Here is a 24,038-nt window from a genome sequence, read left to right as displayed (position 1 = left end):
TACATAGCCTAACTAAAATCTTTCTGAAAACATTAATTCTTTTGTTACAATTAATACAATCATCGGCTACTGCCATCGGCGCATGCAACCTTATTTGCCGATGTCGGCTGATTCCGATGTTCAGCTGATGCATTGGTGCCTAATTTTCAGCAGATACATCCCTAATTTGCAGAGCAGATATGTCTGCTGAGGCAGTAACACACATGCAAAGACAGAGGAGATGGAATCTGATGAGACCTGGTCGCCTGTGACATTGAGAGAAACTGAACATTTTCAGCTCTAATTGTTCAACAGACCCTGGTGTTTTTAATGCATTCCCACATCTTACGACCGTAAGACATGAAGGAAACAAAAAGCCTCGGCCAGGGACCTGTTCCTCAGAACACACACAAAAATTTCAGGGTCCGTTTTATAGGAGCTAAATTTCATTTTTGTGTTTCTTCCCCTTCCATGGAATGTTATTTTTCTGTTCCCAGGGGTTTATGGGTAATGTGGTAAACCGCTTAGTGTGGAAATGAACCGAAGAACATCAAAAAATGAATTTACTCAACTGGGAAGGAACTAGGTACGTCTATAACGGCTGTGGTATTTTGTTGGGGGTAAAGTTAACGGAAAGCTGAGGAAGAAAAAAAGACTACCAGGTGGTTTGAACTGTAACGCCACAAAGCTTAAAGGGACCAAGATTTGCTGCAGGATTCACAGCCTTGCCTCAAACTTAAAACCTTGTGGTGTCCTTTAACAAGAGACCAAACTGCTCCAATATGCAACTATTCATGAGCTCTGCTGGTGTTAAGCTGTGAGCTAATCGGAGAAATGAAAACAACCGCATGAATCAACCCTGGAACACTCAGTTTCCCAGGACTATTAGAGAGTGATGAGTATTATAATGACTCCAGGAACACTTTGTTATTATAATGAGTATCATTAAGGGTAATAGCAGGAATTAATGTGTGTGGTCCGAGCAGGTGGGTAGAAGGGGCAGCTGTGGTTTGGAAAGCATGTTTTTGTATAATCACTAAAAAACATGGCACCCTTTAGTCTAATTTGATACGTTATTGGCTAATGGTTGCTGTGACTGGCAGGGATGGCTGTTAGGTGTCTGTGCAGGTGACTCACCAGCAATGTTGACTGAGGAGATGAAGGCAGCCAGCAGAGCCAGCGTCTCAGCAGTGGTGTTCGGGGTGTAGCCACCTCCCATCAGAGACAGACCACCCACAGCCGTCAGACCTGCAGAACAAGAATATATTAGTATTTATGAACTTCATTATACAGGACACTTGTTGAAGACAAAGCAACACAGGAGCTCAAAACAAACATCAATTCAATCATAAAAAAAATGAATCTTGTTATTTAAGACCATGTTTCATCTGCACATCTACAGACATTTTATAGTTTACTTCTTAAATCCAGAAAACTCTGTTGCTTTCCAGATTGGAAATAAGAAGATGAAGAGATTAAAAGAGTTGAGTGAATGAGACGGAGAGTGTGTTTACCAAAAGAGGCTCAGGAAACCTTGATAACATCGGCCCTGTAATGACTTACAGGCAGTGAGATGCAAAACACAGCGCCCTTGGAGCCTTCATTCACACGGAATTGTGTTTGTGTACAATGTAGGCTGTCTAGCAGGTAGCGAGTGTGTATGCACGTGTGCACCTGGAGAGTGTGTATGCATGTGTGCACCTACAGAGTGTGTATGCGTGTGTGCACCTACAGAGTGTGTATGTGTGTGTGCACCTACAGAGTGTGTATGTATGTGCACCTACAGAGTGTGTATGTATGTGCACCTACAGAGTGTGTATGTATGTGCACCTACAGAGTGTGTATGTATGTGTGCACCTAGAGTGTGTGTATGTATGTGTGCACCTGGAGAGTGTGTATGTATGTGTGCACCTGGAGAGTGTGTATGTATGTGTGCACCTACAGAGTGTGTATTTGTGTGCACCTACAGAGTGTGTATGTATCTGTGCACCTACAGAGTGTGTGTGTATGTGTGTGCACCTACAGAGTGTGTATGTATGTATGTGCACCTACAGAGTGTGTATGTATGTGTGCACCTAGAGTGTGTGTATGTGTGTGTGCACCTACAGAGTGTGTATGTATGTGTGCACCTACAGAGTGTGTATGTGTGTGTTCACCTACAGAGTGTGTATGTATGTGTGCACCTACAGAGTGTGTATGTGTGTGTGCACCTACAGAGTGTGTATGTATGTGCACATACAGAGTGTGTATCTGTATGTGCACCTACAGAGTGTGTATGTGTGTGTGCACCTACAGAGTGTGTATGTATGTGAGTGCACCTTTTGCGCAGTCGAAAATGAACTTTCCAATGAATCCAATTCCTCTCTCACTAAACCCGTTTTCTCCTACAAAGTCAGTTTGTAAAGTCGTGTGTGTGTGTATCAGCTCCTCCACAAAACACTGCCAAAATGTATTTACAAATTCAAGCTAATTCCAATTCAGTTGGAAAAATGTGAATGTTATTGAAATGAGCATATTTAAAGAGTTATTAAAGTCTTGTCCAACTGACGGTCCAAAACCCAAAAAGGCTTCATTAATCATGGTCGTAAATGACAAAGAAAAGCAAATCCCTCACATTTCAGAAGAAATGTTTGACATTTTCGGCTTGAAAAATGACCGAGACGATAAATTGATTGAAATAAAGTAAATGTCCAACTATTTTGGCAAACACACTGCCAGGGATCAGCACGCCAAGGCCCCAAGGAGCTCAGACAACCGAAGGGAGCTCGGAGTAGAGCCGCTACTCCTTCATATCAAAAGGAGCCGGTTGAGGTGGTTCGGGCATCTGATTAGGATGCCTCCTGGCATGTTTAACTGGTTGGAGACCCCGGGACAGACCCAGCGCTCACTTGAGGGATTATATATACACCATCCCCCAGGAGGAGCTGGAAAAACTTGCTAGGGAGAGTCTGGGTCACCTTGCTTAGCCTGCTGCCACCACGACCCGACCCCGGATAAGCGGAAGAAAATGAATGGATGGATGGGTGGATGGATTTATTTCAAACAACGTATCAACAGATCATTACAGCGTTACTTCTCAGTGCAGAAAGAATCAAATTCTTTGGGCCCAGATCCTGATCCTTGTACTGTCTCTGCTGTCAGGTAAAGATAGATATGATTGTTATATTCAACTGCATTCTCATTAAATTTGTATCTGACACATGGAGATAAACGTGTAGCCTTCTTAATTTGGCACAATTTATATTTCACAAGCTACCTGGGGGATTGGGGGACAAAATGGAACCAGTAGGCCTTTATCAAAGGCGATCCTGAGATCAAAAGCGATCCTGGCCACCACAGCTCAGAGATTAGCCAGAAAGAAAACCAATAGGCGTCACTGGACACATGCACACCCCAGCTATCACGCATACACACTTCTATACACCGGGTGGGCCAATGTCCTGTAGGTGTGTCTTTGTGACAACCAGCAGCCACCAGTGTGATAATGAATCAGTGCTCTCAGGTAGATAAAAGCCTTTCGTGCAGACACCAGATATTAAGCCAGTGTACGTGAAACCAGCGTCTGAAGAATTTAAGATGCCTCACCGGTCAGAGTCACCACTGGCTGTAACACTATAATCCGCACATGAAGAATATACGTGTCCCTCATTCAAACCCGAAATTCCAATAAGATTCCCTAATGTCTGTGACTGTGCGTGTGTCTTTACGATGTCTGGCACAACAACAACAGGATTCTGATGGTCTCAGTGTTTCCAGAGCTGCAGTCACTCAGTGGCCTTTATTACCTTCTTTTTATATCTGTCAAAGTATGAAGGGAAAATACCTGGACAGGGAGGCAAGGGGCAGATTGAGGGCAGACAGAAGAAAGAAGGCAAAACTTCAAATGAACTTCTATGCGTATATTTGTGGTTTCAACTTCTCTGGATATCTAATTTTACGGGTAGAAATTTATTTTATTTGTGGTTTTCAAATCCTCCAAATATTTAATGATGACTCTGTAAACTTGTGCCTTTTAGACGGATCCAGATATAAAATACGAACAAAACAAGGGGAACAAGATCCAACTTATGAATGGAATTTGGCAAACTTTAAAGTCCAAAACTCACTTTTAAGAAGACAGAAAAGAGGTATAAAAGTGCAGACCCAAAGGAACAAGTGAGACGGCGTGAAGATGGGGATGTGAAAACATGGTATAGGTGTCACTAATAAACTTTTAAAGCAGGTGAGAACTGTCCTTCTCTACTTGTTACACTGCTGGGCTCCACCGCCGAGCTCTAACGTCCGGTTGTGTGCACGACTAAACAACAGAAGACTTCCCTGACCCTCAAAGATCACCGACAGTGTGTTACTTCCTACCACAGTGTGGGTCTTAAGAGTGATCAAAGCCGTGAGAACACACGCATTTCTGTAACCTCTTAACCCCTCTGTGTTAAGCAGCAGCCGACAATAACACAATCTTTAAAGGTTTTATTTGCACTCGGAGGAGTAACGGCGTGGCTGCAGAGACCTGCTGGACTGATGTGTTTGATCCTCTAGCTAGCTCTGTTTCATAGCGGTAAACTCAACCTCCTGCTTGTGGCTGCTAATTGTGGTGTATTGGTTTGCACTTGGCTAAAAGTTTTTATTCAAGGGCTCAGAATGATGTAATCGTTTAAAGCTTCACTACCTCCTCCTTCATGGTGTAGGATTGAATAAGGCAACTAACCTGAGATGGCGTTTGTGACAGACATGAGGGGAGAGTGCAGAGCAGGAGTGACTCCCCACACGGTGTGGTATCCCACGATGCCGGCCAGACCAAAGGTGGTGACGATCTGAGTGAAGGCGGCGTTTGGAGCCGACAGACCCAGACCCAGCAGGGTGGCAGCGCCTGGAACACAGAGAGAAACAAGTTAAAGAAATAAAAAGGGAGCTATGTTAACAGCAAGATACAGATTCTGTTTAAATGATCTGCAAGTACCGTAAAGTTTGGCGTGTTAGACACACTTTTAATACTTTTTTTTTCAACTAAAAAGTGGGCTGCGTCCTACATACCGGTGCGACCAATATACCAGTATAAAATGCAGAGAGAGGTATTTTATTGTGTTGCGGTATTCTACCCAGACAATGGCGCTATCTGGTTGTTAAATGGGGACGTCACACCTCCGCAGGAAACTGTTTCCGGGTCCAAGCCACTACAACGTCTCCTATTTTCCTTTTTACAATATGCCGCAGCGCTGTTTTGAGTATTTCTTGCCGTTTTAAACTAGCTTCATTGTTACTAACGCTTCGTCACGGACATGCACCATCATGATCGCCATTTCAGCAACCACCCTCACAACAATCAACGTTACCGGTCGCTGTCAGCTGCGGCTAGCTACAGCACCGGTATCTAGCAGGATTGCAAATTCGACATGGTGAAAACAGATGGTAGGCTGTAATTTGTGTGGGTTTTGAATTTGTTTTAAATGAAAATAAATTGAAATACACATTTTTATTAATAAAAAGCCAAAGAAAACCTTTTCCCGCCCCAAAAACAGACTATGTATTATATTTTGCTGCGACTTATATTCCAGATTTTACGGTAATTTCATTTAATTAGCTTTGGATGTAGTTGATTTCTCCATTTTAGCTCCAAGCTAATTTGGTTGACTGCAAGATGTGGTAGGCCACTGACCACCCATGTTGTCCTTACTTCCTGTTACTTCCGCAGACAGGTATACAGACTAATTTGTCTGGTTACCTTGCCTGCATGTTACAAACGTTCTTTACCAAAGTCATAGAGATCAAAATGACAGCATTACACGGCAGGCTAACAAGCAGCACAAAGCGAGTTCCCACTCATAAAATAGCAGCTAATGTCGGCATGTTTGGCGGTGTTAAATAGGAAACTACTCCAGCACCTAAACAATGTGTGAACCACATTAACTGCATGAGGTGCACTTACACCGGGTGCTGTGTGGCACCATGGGAACCGCTCGCTACTGCGCTACTTCAAACACAGACTCAGCGTGACGCTGTTTTTACAACGCACACTTCCTGACACTAACAGGGTGTCTGTGTGCGTGTCACTTCACGCCTCCTGTGCACATTCCAGCGGTGACCTTAAAGGCGGATTATTAACCTGTCCTTCACCTTGTGGCAGACCTCAACCTGCCTTCAGACTCAATGAGGATCACTTAGAAGAATTCAACTCGTAAATTAGCATCATTTTTAGGTAAAACATCTTTCTGATTTCTCTTCCGATCAAGAAAATCCTATTTATTTCAGACTGCGTCAGCTAACCTGCGGTGTATGCGCCAGCAGTGGTGAGTGTAGCCTTGAAGGGGGAGACTTGTGCAGCCTTCTCCTTCTCCAGTTCCTGCACAGACTTTGGTTTAGGAGGAGCTGCAACCGGCACATTGTTGGGCTGAGGAGCGGGGAACAGGTTCTTTCCATCCTTGAAGTAACAGAGAGTGGTAAGATGAGAAAAGGGGGGAAAAATAACAATTGGAAAGTTAATCATCCCTAACCGTCATGACAATGGCACAACTTGTAGTCATCTACACTTTCCAGAGAAGAGAGTAAAGGTCATAAAAGGTGGCTAAAGTGGGGATTATTATCAGTTACGTCAACATATTAAATGAGATATATTAAGAGCTGCTTCTTGCATTCCCTCATCCTGTTACCTGATGATGCACAATGACCTCAGTAGCATTCGTTAATCTGTGAAACATTAGACTCTGCTGTTAAGATCAAAGTAAGCAAACTAATGATCAGCAGGTACAGTAAGTAATACCTGAATTTAGGCATCATTTATAACATGATAGACCATTATTGTTATCAAATATGGGTCTAAATACTAAAATTAAGCTCATTGACAGAGACTGATCACAGAAATTCTCCCAGTACCAAAATAATGAAGCATTAGCTGCTATTGATTATATGGGTCCACCTACTGAAGAAAAAACATAGTTTTGGTGGTGGACCATTACAGGCTGTGCCTTCATCCTTTTTCTTTAACAAATAAATTCAATGATTTGATAAGGCTGCCTTCCATTTGGTGCAGGGCAAAGATCTGTACTCAACACAACATTAAGTCCCTCCAGGAAGTTGCGGTACTGTGAATTCATGCAAATTCAACATCCTATTTCTCTTTGCGTATGAAGTAAATTATGTCACCAAAGTCACTTCTTCTTCTTCTGATATTCAAAATATTGATCCCCTTAGGTCTTCAATTTCATTATCTACTTGTTACTGATGTTTGTGTCAGCGCTGATTTTATATAGTCATTGTACAGTAAGATAGTATACCCTGTCTCTAATCAGTTGTAGATGATGAGTAGAACTGCATTAATATATATGGATGGTATTGAATGTGAATGTGCAGTGCGAAATGAGACTGTCATGGCTATTGACTTTAGGTTTATTCAATTTTTACATTTTATTTTGAGTCCAGAGACTGAAATCGACTGTGAATGATGTCAGAAGACAAACAGCTCGCTCAGCCAACAGAGGAGTGTACTACGAAGCGAGATCAGAGGGCTAGCTCGGTCTGTTAAGGCTAAACCCAGGGTTTTCAGTGTCACGAAGCTGGCTCTCTTTTAACCTGGCTAGATCACCATGGTAACTTACTCTGCAAAGCTAACCTGGTCGGGACCAGATTATGTTCAGAGTCTGGTCTTAAAATCGGCTGTAAATCACCGTCCCGTCATTAATAATGTCCTGACGATGTTCTCCGTGGGTAATATAGATCCTCAGCTGAGGTTATGTGTATAAGGAAACTTCTGGAAGGTAACGTTACGCATGTAAAGACACAGAATGAAGCCGTGCTGGTACAGTAGCACGTAACTGTGCATCACATCACAGAGCCCATGCATTCAGTTAGTGGTGAATATACAATTTAAAATAGAGACTTTTGTGATACTGTTGCTTTCATTTTTCACTGTTAATAATCAACCATAGATAATGATGTTTTATGGTTCTTATAAACAACTCAATCATGTTATCGGAGCATGTTTCACTATAATATGGCAAAAGCATCCTACCTATTGAAATGACACAAAACACAATTACATTTTCTATTAAGGTTATTAAAGGCCGTCTATTTTTTGCATGATGTTGTATCTTTAGTATCATTATCATTATTATTATTATAATTATTATTTTCATTATTGTTAATATTATTATTATTATTATTGTTAATATTATTATTATGTCAATGCTATGATAATTATAATTTTGCTATTGAGGGGACATTACTCCTAAATATGGGGATAAGAAGAAAAGTGTGCTTAGGGTGACATCTAGTGACTGTGAAAGGGACCTGCACTTATTTTCAATATAACATACTATCCTTAATTTTTCTTTCATCAGGTGAGGAATTTGAGCAACCGATTAACGTTTGTTCAGCTGCTGTCTACATGTGACCACATACCTGCATGACAACAGATCCTCTGACGACGTGATCCATGGTCCCGTAGTCGAACGCTTCCTTGACATCGAGGAAGAAGTTGTCCATTCCGGGGCTGATGGCTCGCATCAACTTAGTGATGTTGTTGGAGTACAGAGTGCTGGACTGTGTCGGCAGACGGCTGGGCAGGTCTGTGAAGCCGATATGGGTCACTCCCTAAAAAACAAGACAAACAAAACATGAAAGTTTTATGATATAAAAAAAAAAATCATAATTAAGAGGAGGTTTTTTTTGTGTGCTAACAGCGTGTGCTCTGACCTTGTGTACCACCAGCTCTCCAGGTACTGTAGTCTCAATGTTTCCTCCAGCCTCAGCAGCCAAGTCCACCACCACAGACCCGTCTTTCATGCTCTCTACCATGGGTTTGGTGATCAGGATGGGTGCCCGCCTACCTATAATGTTACAATGCAAACACAGATATTACACTGACAATAGATTCACGGCCACACAATGTACCAAAACTACTTAAAGAACAGATGTGAAGCTGTTGTAAAATGTGTTCTGGTTCAAAGTTATTTTTAACTATCAATATTTCATGACTTGTTCTTTGTGTTTATAAATTCTGACTACCTGCCCAGAACAAATGTCTGACAATCTGTGGTATTCCAGATATTCCACGATTAAAAAACTGTTTACGTGTCCTTTTGTTTGAGGACAGTCTGCCTCATCAACGTGTCCTTCGCTTCTTACATATAGAGCCTGTGTTTACGTTGTGCGTACCAGGGATAAGAGCAGTGGTGATGACAATGTCCACTTCCTGACACTGTTTGGCAAACAGCTTCATCTCCGCCTCGATGAACTCCTTCGACATTTCCTTGGCGTAGCCTCCCTGGCCCTCTCCCGACTCCTTAAAGTCCACCTCAAGTGGCTCTGCGCCCAGAGATTTAAACTGCTCCAAAGCTGCAGCTCTGCAAGAGAGGGGAGAGGTGATTCTTGATATTAAAAATGTCCATTAGTTATTTTAGGGATCACACTATTTGCCTTTAAACAGAATATAAGAAGCAAGCCTTAATTTGTACATCACTGAAAGGTGCCTTTAAAGCATCTTCATGACATGGAACCATGTTTTATTCTGTTTATAGTCGGCTCTCTCTGTAAGAAGGTAATCCAGATTCATTTTAATCTCATACATAACAGCTTCAAGGTTTACTGTTCACCTTGTTTACACCATATTACGTTACTGCTGCACTGAACATTTCCTACTGCTGCAGCATTACCTAAAGTGTTTGACTGCTATAATAATATAATATTAATATAATATAATATAATAATATGCAATGTGTTTAATTGTTAAGAAATCATAGAAGACATCATGTATGCTTCACTGTGGTAAACGGTTTATAGCAGTTAACAGAAATGCAAACATGCGAAGGAGTATTAGGGCCACATTAAAGAAAAAAAAAAATCTGATATTACGAGAACAAAGTCGAAATAAAATGAGAATAATTTTTAGCCTACATGTTATTATGAATATCAGGTATACATGTAGAATGTCAGAAGAGCAGCCGCCTGCGCTAAAATGAGCAACGTCTGAAATACAGCTTCACAGTGAGCATCTTGTCAAGTTATGCTTGTAAATGATTGCCAGGAGGCTTAACACAACTTTAGGTGAAGCTATATATATTGAACACACCCTGTAGTATGGAAGCAGAGCATACATGTACCTCGCGAGAACATGCAAGATTTCCTAGGTAGTAATGCGCAAGCTCATTACACAGCTTAATATGACAATACTTTAGAATAGGTTTCACGAATATAAAATACTTTTGGCACGTCAGCACCACTTTTCGGAAGTATCAGGACTCTGAAAAATGACTTGTGATTTTAGTTGCTTTAGCACAGGCAGCTGCTCTTCTGATATTCCCCTTCAAAATAACATATAAGATAAGATAAGATAATCCTTTATTGTTCCCCAGAGGGGAAATTTGGGTGTTGCAGCAGTACAGAGACAAAATAGCAAGTCAGTAAATACAGTATAAAAATAAGAATAGATAAATAAGTCAAAATACAAGGTATATACAACTGTTATACAACTAGGAGCAAGTGACAGGTTAAAGTGACAGTTATGGGATAAAGTGACATGGTATGCAGGATAAGATAATACAGTAATATAGGCTAACCATAGCCTAATATTATGACTTTATCCTCATTATCTCTAACGTGGCCTTAATACTCCATCATTCAGACTAAACAGTCATTTTTCACTTTCAATTTTTAAAAGTCTAAGGCTGCTGCTATTCAGTGGTGAGACCACATCTCTACATATATTAGCAAAGTTAGTACTGTTTATTAAACTCATTCTTCTTCACCATCTTGATTGGTGTCTACACAGGCCTGTAAAAGACCTTTAATACGAGGGGGTTATATTTAGCTACAAATACATGCACATGTACAGCACATATAATTCTGCACTTCTACTTAAATCCAACATTTCAAAGCCAGTTTTCATTTCATTTTGTGATTTAGACATCCACTAAATATTAAAACTCACCTGGTATCAAATCCTCTGACAATGGCTCCCATGGCCCTGGCAGAACCAGCTGCTGCCAGTCCAGCCACGCCACCTCCGATGATCAGAACCTATTCATTTACACAAACATGAAAAAAAGGTTAATTGGTTTGGTTGGTTGGTCGATATAATGCTTTAGTACAGACACTTACAATAAGACTTTTTTTCTCTACCAATAAATGGACACAACAGAAACCCACAAACTCGAGCACTACACACCTTTGCAGGCGGCACTTTTCCAGCTGCCGTGATCTGTCCGGTAAAAAAGCGTCCAAAGTTGTTAGCTGCCAGCACAACCGCCTTATACCTGAGACAACAAAGAGCAAAATAAGAGGGAATTTAAAAAAAACATCAAGTATGAGCTGATCTTTCAACACACATTCAATTTGAACACACATGGAAATTTTGTTATTGCTTTTTTCCTGGTCATGGCCATGAGCTGTGTTTACATCTGCCTCTAAAGACCACAGCTGCGCACATACCCGGCGATGTTTGCCATGGAGCTCAGTGCATCGTAACCCTGAGCGATGGTGACTCGGGGCACCTGGTCCATAGCCAGGACGGTGGCCTTCTTCTGGGACAGCATGTCCATCAGCTCGGGGTTCTGAGCCGGGTAGATGAAGCTGATTAAAGTGGAAGCCTCCTTCATCAACTCCACCTCGTGAACTCCCAACTCAGGGTTGAAAACTGGAGCGCGGACCTGGAAGCAGGAAAGTGATTGTATAAGATAAAGGAGAACATGACCTACCTTAACCACCATGCCTGAATAGAGACTTTCTTGACAAGTAAATATTTTGGGCTGGGAACAGTTTGTTTCACACCGTCATAAGTCATTATTCCTCTTCTTCCTCCACCTAGCATATCACCAAAGCAGGCGCAAAAAGCTGCAGCTATCCTTAAAACATTGACTTGCCCTTCCTTTAACCTTCCCTTATCCTCTTCTGTCTATCATTCCCAAGAGGCAACCTCTCGGGCTGAAAATAAAGCCAACACGGACGTGCCAAAAAACTGTACCAAATTGCCACTTGAGGCTGGCTCCAAAAGCGAGTTAACCCCCATATAATATATTACAGCGTGTTACAAAAAATAGTTTGGTCTCTTAAGCTTATTTCTCTATTCCTGACAACTGTACGGGGGTGTGGATATTTATATAACTCAGCTGTTTATGTTACATAAAATATTATAACTGGGAGAAGTTTGCACTACCTGATAAATGCTGCTAGCTGTCTGCTGGTGTCGAAACGTTAGTCTTGGGTTACTGTAAATTTGATATTATTTTATATTAGCACTAATAAGCAGTTATTAGTGTCTGTGCTCACTTCACCTGGCTTGTAAGTTTGTTCAGTTTTACCCATAATTGATGTATTCGTGGAGGCCGTGAAAAGGATTCAGCATTGTTTTTGGCTTTTTACCCGCAGAGGAGAACGCTGGCTGCAAAGTTAGTGATGAATAAACTGTTTACATCACTCTCCCACCCAAGATGTGTACGAGCTGGCAGTGAGCCTGCAACAGTCCATAAGATCTCTTCACTTTTTTGGTCTAATAAATAAACGACTTAGGTCAGCTACTACCACAAATACAATCTCATTCTGTGGGAAATTGTGTTGGTAAATCAGCCAGGTTGTGATTTAGCCTTGGCCATAGCTTTGATCATTTAATGTGTGCTAAAGTCTCTCATGTACAGCTCTATGGTCTTGTACAAATATGTTCATTTCAGCCTGTGAAGACACAAGATGGCATAAGCCACAATGACTACGGCCATAATGCCCAACCTGAGGCTTCAAAAAGCAGTCCACAAACCAATGGTTGATGTCGCAGTACCTATGTTCATTTCTTAAATCAAGTCTATGATTATTCCTCATTACCTCTTTTTGTTGTACAACCAGCCCTTCAGATATGAAGTCATCTATCATTTCTCTAACTTCTCAATCCCCCTGCACCTTCACTTAAATCCTACCTTAACCAGGACATCCGATGCCAGGACATCTTTAATGTCTTTGATTGTCGCTCCAGCCTGGGTGTAGTGCTCATCTGGGAACTTGGAAGGCTCTCCGGCTCCGGACTCCACGACCACATTGAAGCCCTGCTTGATGAGCGCCTGGACTCCAGCGGGGGAAATCGCCACGCGCCGTTCATTCTGGAAAATTTCTTTGGGTACACCGACTGTGAGCTGTTTGTATGGGATACCTGCAGAGGCAAAGACAACAATACATGTCAGATAATTGGTCACTGGTCATTTAGTTAATTTGTTTTGCACTCTAATGATGACAAACTGATTCATGCCAAACCTGACACATTTGGGTTGTTGCAAAGTGATTGTACAAAGTTTCATTGGATATCTTATTGATTGAATGATCCATTGCAATTATGGTTTAGGAAATAGGAGATAATTTATAGATGTTTAATACAAATACTAAAACAGCACAGTGTAATAGTCGGGCATGCAGATACCTCTGCAGCTTCAAGGAGACGACCATGACCCGACTAAAAACCGTGTTTACCATAAATACTGTACTGTATACACCACGGCCTGTAGGTAGACAGACAAGGTCGACACACTGCAACAACAAGAAGAATCTACAGCCCTGTTAGAGGCTCCACTGAGGCTATAGTTTAGAGTCTTCTTGGCGGGTAAATATCAGCTGTTTAGCACGAAATACAAAGTACGGCTTTGACTGAAAAGTGTTGCAGGGACAAAATTAACATAACGAAGAAGGTGAAATCTCACGAGTCACTAAGATAAAATGTCTGGGAATTGCACTGATCAACCAGCATTGCTACCCTAGAGCCTAACAGCTAGCTTACATAATCGCAAAAACAGCCAGAATATCACAATTTTCCTCTAAATCAAGTCTATATTTACAGTTGGACGGTAAGCCACAAACACAAGGTTGTTTGCAAAGCAGAAAGCTTTCCTTTGTTGTCAGAGATTTAAAACAGACCTGAGTCAACATGTGTGAGAACAAAGGCGACGCTTGTTATGAGAATTATTTTGGTAAAGGGAGGACTAAAAAAAGAAAGTAACACAGTCAAGCGAGCAGAAAAGATGTGCAAAGTAACAGACAGGTCACATGTCGTGTCGGCTCCTATGGAAAATTCCACTGCAGCTATTTCCCGTAGACACGCTGCCTTTTCCTCTCAACCTGCTGTGGTGACCCGTCCTCTGCAACTTTTGTTTTAGAAAAAGCTACAGAACACATGACAGCGAAAAACTTGCTGCTAGTTATTGTTGCTATTACTAGAGTCACCACATGCCACTATGTTCTGCATATGTTCTGCATGTCCCATTTGTGTCTGTCAACACATTTAGCAAACAGGTCCCAATCAGCTAAATAGATTAGAGTCGGGCAGCAGGGGCAGTCAGTCCCATGGCTATCATATTACTGAACAGAAACGTAGAAAGCAACACATACATCTGACGGCGACCACAAGCCGAAAAATACAAGAGCAGCTGTGACCAAGCACTGCTCAATGTGACATTATCAAGAAGCAAGACTTCCGTTAGCCCAAACCAGAGCAACAAGCAGAGCTAATGCACCTTTCAGCTCCTGCACCCTATACTGGCTGCCAGATGTAAACATCAACAACAAGGGCAAACCCCAGTACTACTCAAGACTAAGGGTGCTTTCACACCTCAAGTCTGTTTGATCTGAATCAAAGACCAAATTGTCACAAAAGTTTAGTTTGTGTTCACGCTGCCGCTTTTACCAGCAGACCAAAAGTTTTGATGGGCAAGAAAACTGCTCTCTGATAAGTCACAATTTCCACATGGGTAAACTCCCTGCAGTAAACAAAGAGGCAAAGCACACTCAACATGATCGCTGACTTTAATGCCTTGTTGTCGTTGTTTTCTCCCTGAACAGTTTGAACACCTCCGTGTTCTTGTGCGTTTCCCACAAGCATTTGTGAAATTGTTTGGTCCTGCTGTTTTATGCTAGTCCATGGTTCATAAGGTAGCGTTAGCCAAGAAACACAACCATGTGCCAGAAAGGAAAAGATGACAAAGACCATGGGGGTGTAAAAATGGCTGTGAACAATGCTGGGTTTAAAATACTGCTTTTTCAAGATTATATATTATATTAAATCGTCTAGAAATACTCTTCACACTGACCAACATACACCCTGTTTATCTAAACTGCAAGTCTGACAATGCCATCAACAGTCTGTTCATAAAGCACAGTCATTCTGTCCATGTCATGGTTCACAGATCCAGTCTCTCGTCAACATACTGCCTCAGCCTATACTGCTCCTCTATAGGCTCCCTGCAGGTCAAAGCACATGCACATGAACTGTGTGTGATGTACTCCTCCTCTCCTCGACTTGTCTGCGACCCTGTAAGCTGATACTTGTGTGTCCAGAATAGGCGCTGCCAGCTGTTTCTGGAGCCAACTGAACTGCAGGGACGTCACCATGAACCAGGTCACAATCACCCCTTAAACACCCTGCAACCTGCCAGTACCTGCAACCAGCTGGTACTGGCTTTTACAGTACACACAATGACGCACGCGCACTTTCCGCCTGGTAACTGGACAACAATGCCTGAGGGCTGCAGAATCAAATGTGACCTTGGGATGTAAAAAAAGCTGCAAGTGGCAACATTGACCTCTGGAATAAACTTGGAGGAGGACTTATAATCACCTTAACACAAAGGCAATAATAAATGTGCAGCACTGTCCTGTACAGCATACTCATATCACAATGATAGATATCTTTTCACCAGTTGCCAAGGCCGCTGAAGGACAAGGGTATGAATAGCTTACCTGTCTGTCCACTCTCATACCACTACTATGCTCAACACCTAGCCTCTGTCAGTGTTTGTGTAATGAGTATGTTGCCACCTGCCATTTTGCACCTGATACACAAGCACATGGGAAGGCACACAAAAGCTACAGGTGTTGCTGCCTTTATGTTGCTATCAGTTCTAAAGCGTGGATCTATAAACCAGGGCCTTTTTCCCAGAGCCAAAAGTGACAAAATAAAGTGTTTGCATGGTTTGGTCAACAATCAAAACCCAAACAAACTAACAGTACAGTGATATAATTTAGATTAAAGGAGGAGATCTTCATAACTGCAAAGCTGGAACCAGAGAATGTTTGATTAAATAAATGATGAATTAATATCATGTGATAGCAGCTGCAGTTTCATTTTCTGTCTACTCTACTGATCAATGAAGTGACGAATCATTTCAGCGCCAGAGTTGATCTTTCCTTTTAACATGAAGGAGTCATCTAATGTGAACAATCTCACCAACAGTGGCTCCTCAGTGGAAACTGACAGTCGGATGATCGATCTAAAAAGAACAACATTTGAACTAATTTCCCACCTATAATACTGTCACATATATATGCTCTAGCTATACAAGCTAACAGCTGCTGCTTTTTTCATTAGGTTAAACCAACCAATGCAGACATCCTGTAAATAAATCAATGTTCAAGACCTGACACATTTTTGGAACAGCTCAAAATGCTCATGGATTCAAAAGGAGGCTGAAAGAGAATAGAAAGTGAACTCTGCGGGAACATAAGGCTGTATTTGAAGGGAAAATAACATTTTAAACTTCATCAGGTACTGACTAGGCTTGCTGCGGTAGTCAGTGTTACACCCACCAATTGCATTTTTTGGGCAGATAAAAATAAAACCCATAGATTTCATTTTGATGTATCAGCCACATCCTACATTTAAATAAAGAGACTCTCTTTTTTAAATACTATGGTGTTTATTCTTGCTACAATTAGAATCTGCTGTATCCGCTCCATCGCAGCAGCAGCACAGAGAGTAGCAGCAGGTGTCAGACATCAGAGCGAGGTCACTGGTCACGTGAAAAGAGAATAGAAGGAGAGTTGACCGACGACGTTAATCCGTTATTTATTTGATTCCTGTTTGAATTTGTTTCCTATATTTGTTTGGTTCAATGGAGTTTGCTAATTTCAATTTTCTTCTCTCTATATCATTACTATTATTATTATTATTATTATTAGGCTTTTAAGCCTGTGGCTTTTGTTGTTTATCATCACCTACAACATGGAGTTTAGACTTAGACTGTTTTCTTTTTTATTCCATTTTTTATTTGATTCCTATTTGAATTCGTTTCCCATTATTTATTTGGTTCAAGAGTGTTTTTTACCATGTAGGCCTTTATTATTTAAAACATAATAGATCTAATTTAATTTTGTATTTTTATATTACAGCACGGGTATGCGCACCATGCGCTGCCGCCAAGCCGCCATCCGCCTTGTTCGTTTTGTTCATAAAAGTTGTAGCCTATTTAAATATTTAAGATTGCACTGTTTTATTGTTGTGTGTCATTAAAAAAAAAAATGAACCAACCTTCTAAGCGGTTGTTTTGTTCAAACATAAGGGGAAGATCACAGGTATTGAGCATCATCAATAACTTTTAATGTCCGGTGTAATCTGTAACAAGTTTATTAACCGGTGGGAAAATTTCCCCACCGTGGCATCCCTAGTACTGACAGCTATGTCAAACATGATAACATTAGCATTTAACCAATCCTTACCTAACATTACTGTAAGTATATACACTACCAGTCAAAAGTTTGGACACACTTTCCCATTCACTTGTATGAGAAAATGTGTCCAAACTTTTGACTGGTAGTGTATATCGTGTAACACTAATGTTAACTAGCTAATGGCTAAATGTTAACGTTTTTAGCTTTTTCCCAATGTTAGCTAATGGGTTATCAAGTAGGTTGTTTTACCTTGAAATGTGAAATTCACTATTAAAGCAATCGAGCCTCCCACTCTCAACAGGGAAAAATGGAAGCTGTGTAAACAGACTGTAAGGCTGGAAAAGGCTGCAGTGTTGCTATGTTACCATCACAACCTCAATGCTTTCTATGTTTGTAGTACATATAAGACCTATGTTATTCGCGGCCTTCTGTCACAGAGTAGGTGAAAGATCAAGTGACCTCATTGGAAATCCTTCATTACCTTTAGGTCACACTTCGCTACAACATTGTGTTGTGTTGTGATTTTAATTAACTTAACATTTACATACAAAACCAAATGCCAAACCGTCTGTGTGTCTGTCTTACCTGGACTGGCACATCTAAGAGCTTGATGGGTCCTGAAGAAGCGAATGGATGATGATTTGAGTGAATGGCCGCCCTGCAGCTTCATACAGGAGACCCCGCTGAACACAGGGGCCGAGCAGCTAGCTGCCACAACACGAAGGAGGCTCGCCATGGTGCACGCACACCCGACTCTCACACACCAGGAGGAGCTCGACAGGACAGAGAACACCCCTCCTGAGGGAGAGGCGTGAGAGATACAGAGAGAGGAGGGAGGGGGGTTATGGGTAAATAAGAATACCAGGAGGAAGAAAGAGTTCAAAAGTGAGAGTATGATCTCTACCATTCATTATAAACTTTAAATTCAACTGCACACACTGTCACATTTAAAAAGTATATGACCACAAGTTCGACTACACTGTTCCCTTATAGATCACACCAACGCTCATGTCCTCTGTTTATGCAACAGGTCACACTCACTGAGGAAACACTTCGACCAACACTGTGTACCAAAATACACAGGTTTTTGCATTTTGGAGCTACATTGTGAATCTGCCTCGGTTTTTGTGGTCCTAGTATCCTATACTAACCTTTTTTGGCAATTTTCAGGCAGGATCATTTTGGATAGAAAAACAAAACAATAACATTTTGACCAACCAAGGTCATTTCTTAAAACTGCAACCCACTGAATGACTCTGGGGAGTAATCACAAGAGGGTCAACATGTTTACTTAAAAGGGAGATAATGAAACTGGGATAGACTGGGATAGCTCAACTGGTGTAGTAAGGTTTGAACTAGAATTAACTGGCAATAAAGCCCACTGTGACACGCTGTGTGTACACAGAGGCTGTTTGAAGATCAAACATTGATGTGGGAGTAAATCACAAAACTGAAAAAAACTAGAGCTAAATGTATGGGCTAATTATTCTTGTTAATTGCAAGACTTGGTGATTCAAGCTTCTCTTAAAAAGGAGACTTTTCTGTTTTATATCATTGGAAATTGAATATCTTTTGTTTTGCAGCTGATTGGAAGTTGTGATTGGCTATTTTCTGCCTTTTGAAATACTAAACTATAAATACACATTATATACATATTAAAGACAGTCTAGTTAATAATAATGACAATAATTGTTGTTAATAGTCGCATCCCCGAAAACCATTTATCACTTTACAAATGTGCAAAGGCAATATTAACAGTTCCCTAAGAGTCATGGTAAGAACCATAAATCCACGGTGTCCCAATTACACCACTAATGGAGAGCTGCCCTATTTGGTAAACTTTTACATAGTTTAATCAAAGTATCAATATATTGTTGCATCTAAATAGTGACATACAATCAAAGTACTAAGATTAAGTACAACATTGAGTAGGTAGGGTCTATAAGCATTCTAAAGTTAGGTTGTCAATTATGCCATGTCAGTTACTGTTTTGATTCGTTAATTATTTATTTAGTTATCAGAAAATTGTGAAACATCGTGTCAAATCTTTACAATCCCAGCTATTGCCTTTTATAAACTATTTTTAATTAAAAGCCCAAAGCTTTCACAAATATTATCTACTATCTAAGAAAAGAACAGGGCAAATCTTTAAATAAAATCGTTCCATTTTCTGTTGGCCGACCTGTACCTGACCCCGTCCTGCAAAACGGTTTGATTGAGTATTTATAACAATTCCCAGCTGTCCGTGAAGCAGACATGATTTAAACACTGTGATTACTCTCATTACAGCCCCGGTGTGGTGTCTTCAAGACTCTTAATTCATGTCAGAAAAAACAGAAGTTACCACGTCACCAAAAATTATTGCGGTCTCAAAATATGATTCAGCTGACATTTTGCGATCATAACGTTAGCTCATAAAACCTAGCTCTCAAGATGAACAGGGCGTTTTATTGGGGACGTTTATCGCTTTGTGTCCTAGATTTAAACCGGGTCAGGACGTGAACAGCTCTCATAAACGTCTGACTAACGGCATCGTTATGACCCAACAAGTCACCAATAAAACAACGTTTGAATCAATGACTTCCATACAGGAGCGTTATATTTAGCCGTGTGTCATTCAGAGAATTTGAAGCGTGGAAAATTGAATATAATAAGTTTTTTTGTTAGACCAGTGCTCTGTATAGTTCCGCTATGAGTCAAACATCAACATGAATCATTTCCAGGCGGGCACCGCTTGTCTCTTTTTGTTTCACTGCACAAACTAGCGGGGTGAAAGCTAAATGAGCTAGCTAGCGCGCGAGCTGGTAGCTAATATACACATCTGTCTTGTGCATGAAGGCGACCTATGACTCAGAAAAGCCTCCTACACAAGCACGGAAATGCACAAATTACGAATTGCACGGTGAAAAGTGAGAGTAGAAAAGTGAGTGGCAGATAACTCGACTGACCTTTGCAAATAGTCCTGGCTCTGTGCAGCACAGGCGAACTGTCGCTCGACCCGGAAGGTGTCCGGATAAGCGGCCGGCATGAGAATATTATTGGATCATATGAGAAGCATCAGAGGATGTCCGATGACTTCTGATCTGCCTTCACTGACGAGACATAAAAGAGCCACAAGTGTATAGCTATGTCTTTAAACTTTTTTTCTCTACATTTCATAAATTTGCAGCGATGTTAATGTTCATATTTTATTTTTTTAATCTTTTTTTTATCAATTAGGCTAGGTCTAAATTTAGGTAAAAGTTATGTTTAAACTTTTTTAGTTGGATACATCTTTAAAAGTAGATTTGTTTATAAAAAAAAAAAAAAATTGACAAATAAATATGTAATGATAAGGAAATAGAATAATAAGCACATTTACGTGTCTACTATTATATCAGAAATGGCGTCCTAAAACTGAAACATTGAAGATGCAACTCTGTGTACTGCCACTAAAGGGCGCTATATTACCATGTTAATATCCATCATTGGACCGTGGAATAAAAAAGTGATATATAGCCCAGTTCTAGCCCAAAAAAGCATTTTTTTGCTGGATACTTAATTTATAAGGGTATTTTAATATAAATGAACCATGACATAAGGTAATTAACTATGAAGTATCATGAGTGCTTTTTAAAAAATCTATCTTCACTTTTAAATTAGTGCTATTTTCTGTTATAATGTGATTGTGTAGTGTATGTTCTGCTCCTAAAAAATCTATATATTATATAATCTATCTATATGGATAGATGTTTTTAAGGTGATTTTGAATAACTTGGAGGCAGACATATCTGGCTGTAGATGTTTATGATTGTGGTTGTTTTAGACAAAGTTTGACTAGTTTTACTTATTATATCATGTCTTTTATTGTATTATAGTCATACATTCTGTTATGTTTGTATGTGTGGCTGCTCATTGTTTGTCTGAAACTTTGTTAATGTTGCTCTTGCCTGTCTTGACCAGGACACTATTGAAAAAGATATTTTTAACCCCAAGAGCTTTTTTCCTAGTTAAATAAAGGTTCAATTAAATATATGTATTTTAATGCAAGGTGTCATGATGTAATTCATACATGCAAATTTATACATAAAGATATTCAGTTGCACCTTGATTCCCCTTTAAACAGATGGCTCTTATTTTGAGACCATTACCAGTGGAGATAATCATACACTGCTGTATGAGATCCAGTGTTTCAGATATTGAGTCATTTGTATGTTGGTGGTGGTGTGAGGTCACTGGAAGGTGCCTTTGAATCAATAGATGTTGTCGTATGTGTAATCTAAAGCTCCATTTTATGATAAACAGATGTGGGATACAAGATATTGGAACGGAAAATTTTATATGCATCTTAAATAAAAACAAATGTGTCTTAAGAAATGGAGAATGTGATCGACAGTATTAAATTGTTTATAAATGTGCAAAAAGGATTACAACAATCATCACCATTAAACTGTCCGGATTTCACCCCTTGTTGAACTTAGGGCCCCTCCAGCCCTCATCATGGACAAACCAATTCTTTTTACCCAACAGGAATGGCTTCGCTGTTGACAACATGTGATGCAAGACTCACGTTTATCCACTAAGGGGAGCTTTTTTGTTCAGTTTTCTACAGTATTATGAGGTTATTTCTGTTGAATTTTAGTTACATTTCTTCAGCAAATGAAACACTGAGAATCTGATTTCACAAGTGATTACAGCGATAAGTTATTAGGTTTAAGGTGGTACATTTCCAGATGCTTGAGGAGTCAAATGAGATATAGTTTAAATTCATTGACACCAGCACCCTTAAAGTATGATGTTTTTTCTGAACATGAAAGCTGCTTCGGCTTACTTTAACCTGTAAAACTTGACTACTCAGACATTGACACAGAACCTGCATTGGAGCAATAACTTCTGTAACTTCGGATTCTGCACCAGCACATCCGCTCCCTTACAGTATATGTACAGTATACAATATATTATATGCTCTCTCTCACACACATACTGGTCATCTGGATCTCTTTATCTGGCTTAGAGAGAGGAATGCGTTGTTGCTCCGCCTGGTTCTTATTTCAGCGTTTCGCCCTAAAAACAGCTCTTTTAATTGCATTGGCTTTGCTTGCATGCCTTTGATTTTCTTGTATCCCTACATACACTCTTCATTTCTAGTTCTCCTTACATTTGAAACTATAAAGCTAACAAGTAACATGTGTAACTTTGAGGTCAGGAAGCAGGTGGAAGAAGATATCGGACAGTAACGCCCCTTTTGCTGTTTCAAAGTAAATCTGTTGCGGTCCCTCGCTCTGTTAAGCATATGTATGTGTTTAGAAACTATCAATACTTGTAGATCTATCTTTTATTATGAAGCTGCCTGAGCAAAGTTGTATTCAAACATTTTGCAAAGAAAACAGCAAAGATTTTTGCACGTCAAATACCATTAAAATGTGGACTGACATCGGAGACGGCCGTCCTAGATTGAGGAAGTGTAGTTTAGCAAGCTCCCTGGCCTCCACCAGATGACGCGTTTTACATAGTCTGGTTGAGGTTTTCCAGGGCCCATTGGAGAAGTGGATATGGTAATCCAAAGGCACAGAGCCAAATTGTGTTTTTTTCCTACAATAATGGCATTAGCTCCCCATAATAGCATGATAGGACTGAGGTTGAAAATCGGCAAACTGGCCCTTTAAGTGACACATCGCCTGTTTCAGGCTTTGGTTTGTTGTTGTTAAGTTTTAGGTTGGTGGAGCATTTAAAGGGGAAGTAGTGGGAGGGATGAATGCCCTTTTTTTCTGTTGGAAAGTCTGCATGGTTAACTCACCTGAGGGCATGTTTACCTCCGGATTACAACTTTGAACCAGTTTGAACTTTTACAGCAGCGTCTGTTAGCCTGTCTGGGTTATTTATGGCTGCTGACGATTCCCTTCATTTAAAAGCTTTAACTCCTGTTGAATGATTAGCTTTAAACTAAAGTGCTCCACTTCTTATCTTCAGCTTCAACTCCCTTATTCTGTTAACGCCCATTTTTTAACCTCTTTTCTTGTGTTTTCTTCTCCTTCATGTGTGAGGCAGCCTGAGGCTATTTATATCACTCAGGTCAGTGCCAGTCTCTGATGAATAGTGACAGATGTTAAAATGAAAACTGTCAAATACAATCAGTCCTCACTAGGTTTAATAAAGCAGGTAATCTGACATGTAACTGACCCTCACAGCTATTTTGTCTCTCTCTATAGGGAGGTCAAGGGTCAGGATCTGCTTCACAGCAGCATCCCCTGAAGCAGGTGGGGAACCAGTCTGTTGATCAAAGACACAGTGGGGTGGTTGCCCTCACATTGCCCTACAGATGTTACGCAACAGTTTTGCGTAAATGCAACCACACATGAGTTCATTTTATATTTCCTATGTGAGAACATTTGAGAAGTTTCTTCTGCTAATGGACACCAAAGCAGTCAGCTATGAGACAGAGCAGCACCACACACATACACACGGAGAATGTTTGTGTGCATGTGTGTGTGTGGAAAGAGAGAGAGAGAGAGAGGGAGAGACAAAGAGCAAGAAAGTGCTTTGAAGTAGCAGAAAATTCCAGGAGTTTCCTGTTAACAAGCCATGGGTATAATGTGAACCAGGAGTGTGTGTGACTGTGTGTGTGCAAGAAGCGAAAAAATCCTTCCCAGTCAGTCTCTCTCTGCTGGTGAGAGGGG

General features: G+C 40.5%; 1 protein-coding gene across 1 annotated transcript in view; it reads right to left on the bottom strand.

The window, feature by feature from the left end:
- nnt (nicotinamide nucleotide transhydrogenase) overlaps nucleotides 1–20,369 on the bottom strand; it is a 44,978-nt gene extending 24,609 nt beyond the window's left edge. The window contains exons 1-12 of the mRNA XM_069673555.1: nucleotides 20,331–20,369; nucleotides 17,968–18,180; nucleotides 12,873–13,102; nucleotides 11,398–11,615; nucleotides 11,135–11,222; nucleotides 10,898–10,986; nucleotides 9,127–9,314; nucleotides 8,665–8,798; nucleotides 8,371–8,562; nucleotides 6,241–6,394; nucleotides 4,685–4,846; nucleotides 1,117–1,227 (exon numbers count right to left, since the gene is read on the bottom strand). Coding sequence (XP_069529656.1) covers nucleotides 1,117–1,227; nucleotides 4,685–4,846; nucleotides 6,241–6,394; nucleotides 8,371–8,562; nucleotides 8,665–8,798; nucleotides 9,127–9,314; nucleotides 10,898–10,986; nucleotides 11,135–11,222; nucleotides 11,398–11,615; nucleotides 12,873–13,102; nucleotides 17,968–18,118 — 1,717 coding nt within the window. The 5' untranslated portion in view covers nucleotides 18,119–18,180; nucleotides 20,331–20,369. The remainder of the gene's footprint in view (nucleotides 1–1,116; nucleotides 1,228–4,684; nucleotides 4,847–6,240; nucleotides 6,395–8,370; nucleotides 8,563–8,664; nucleotides 8,799–9,126; nucleotides 9,315–10,897; nucleotides 10,987–11,134; nucleotides 11,223–11,397; nucleotides 11,616–12,872; nucleotides 13,103–17,967; nucleotides 18,181–20,330) is intronic.
- Between the last annotated feature and the right edge of the window lie 3,669 nt (nucleotides 20,370–24,038).

The sequence above is a fragment of the Semicossyphus pulcher genome, unplaced genomic scaffold (genome assembly GCF_022749685.1).
Source record: "Semicossyphus pulcher isolate SPU_LCO1_2020_fin unplaced genomic scaffold, fSemPul1.0.p SCAF_22, whole genome shotgun sequence".
NCBI classification, from domain to species: Eukaryota; Metazoa; Chordata; class Actinopteri; order Labriformes; family Labridae; genus Semicossyphus; species Semicossyphus pulcher.
This window is presented reverse-complemented; position numbering and strand designations above follow the sequence as displayed.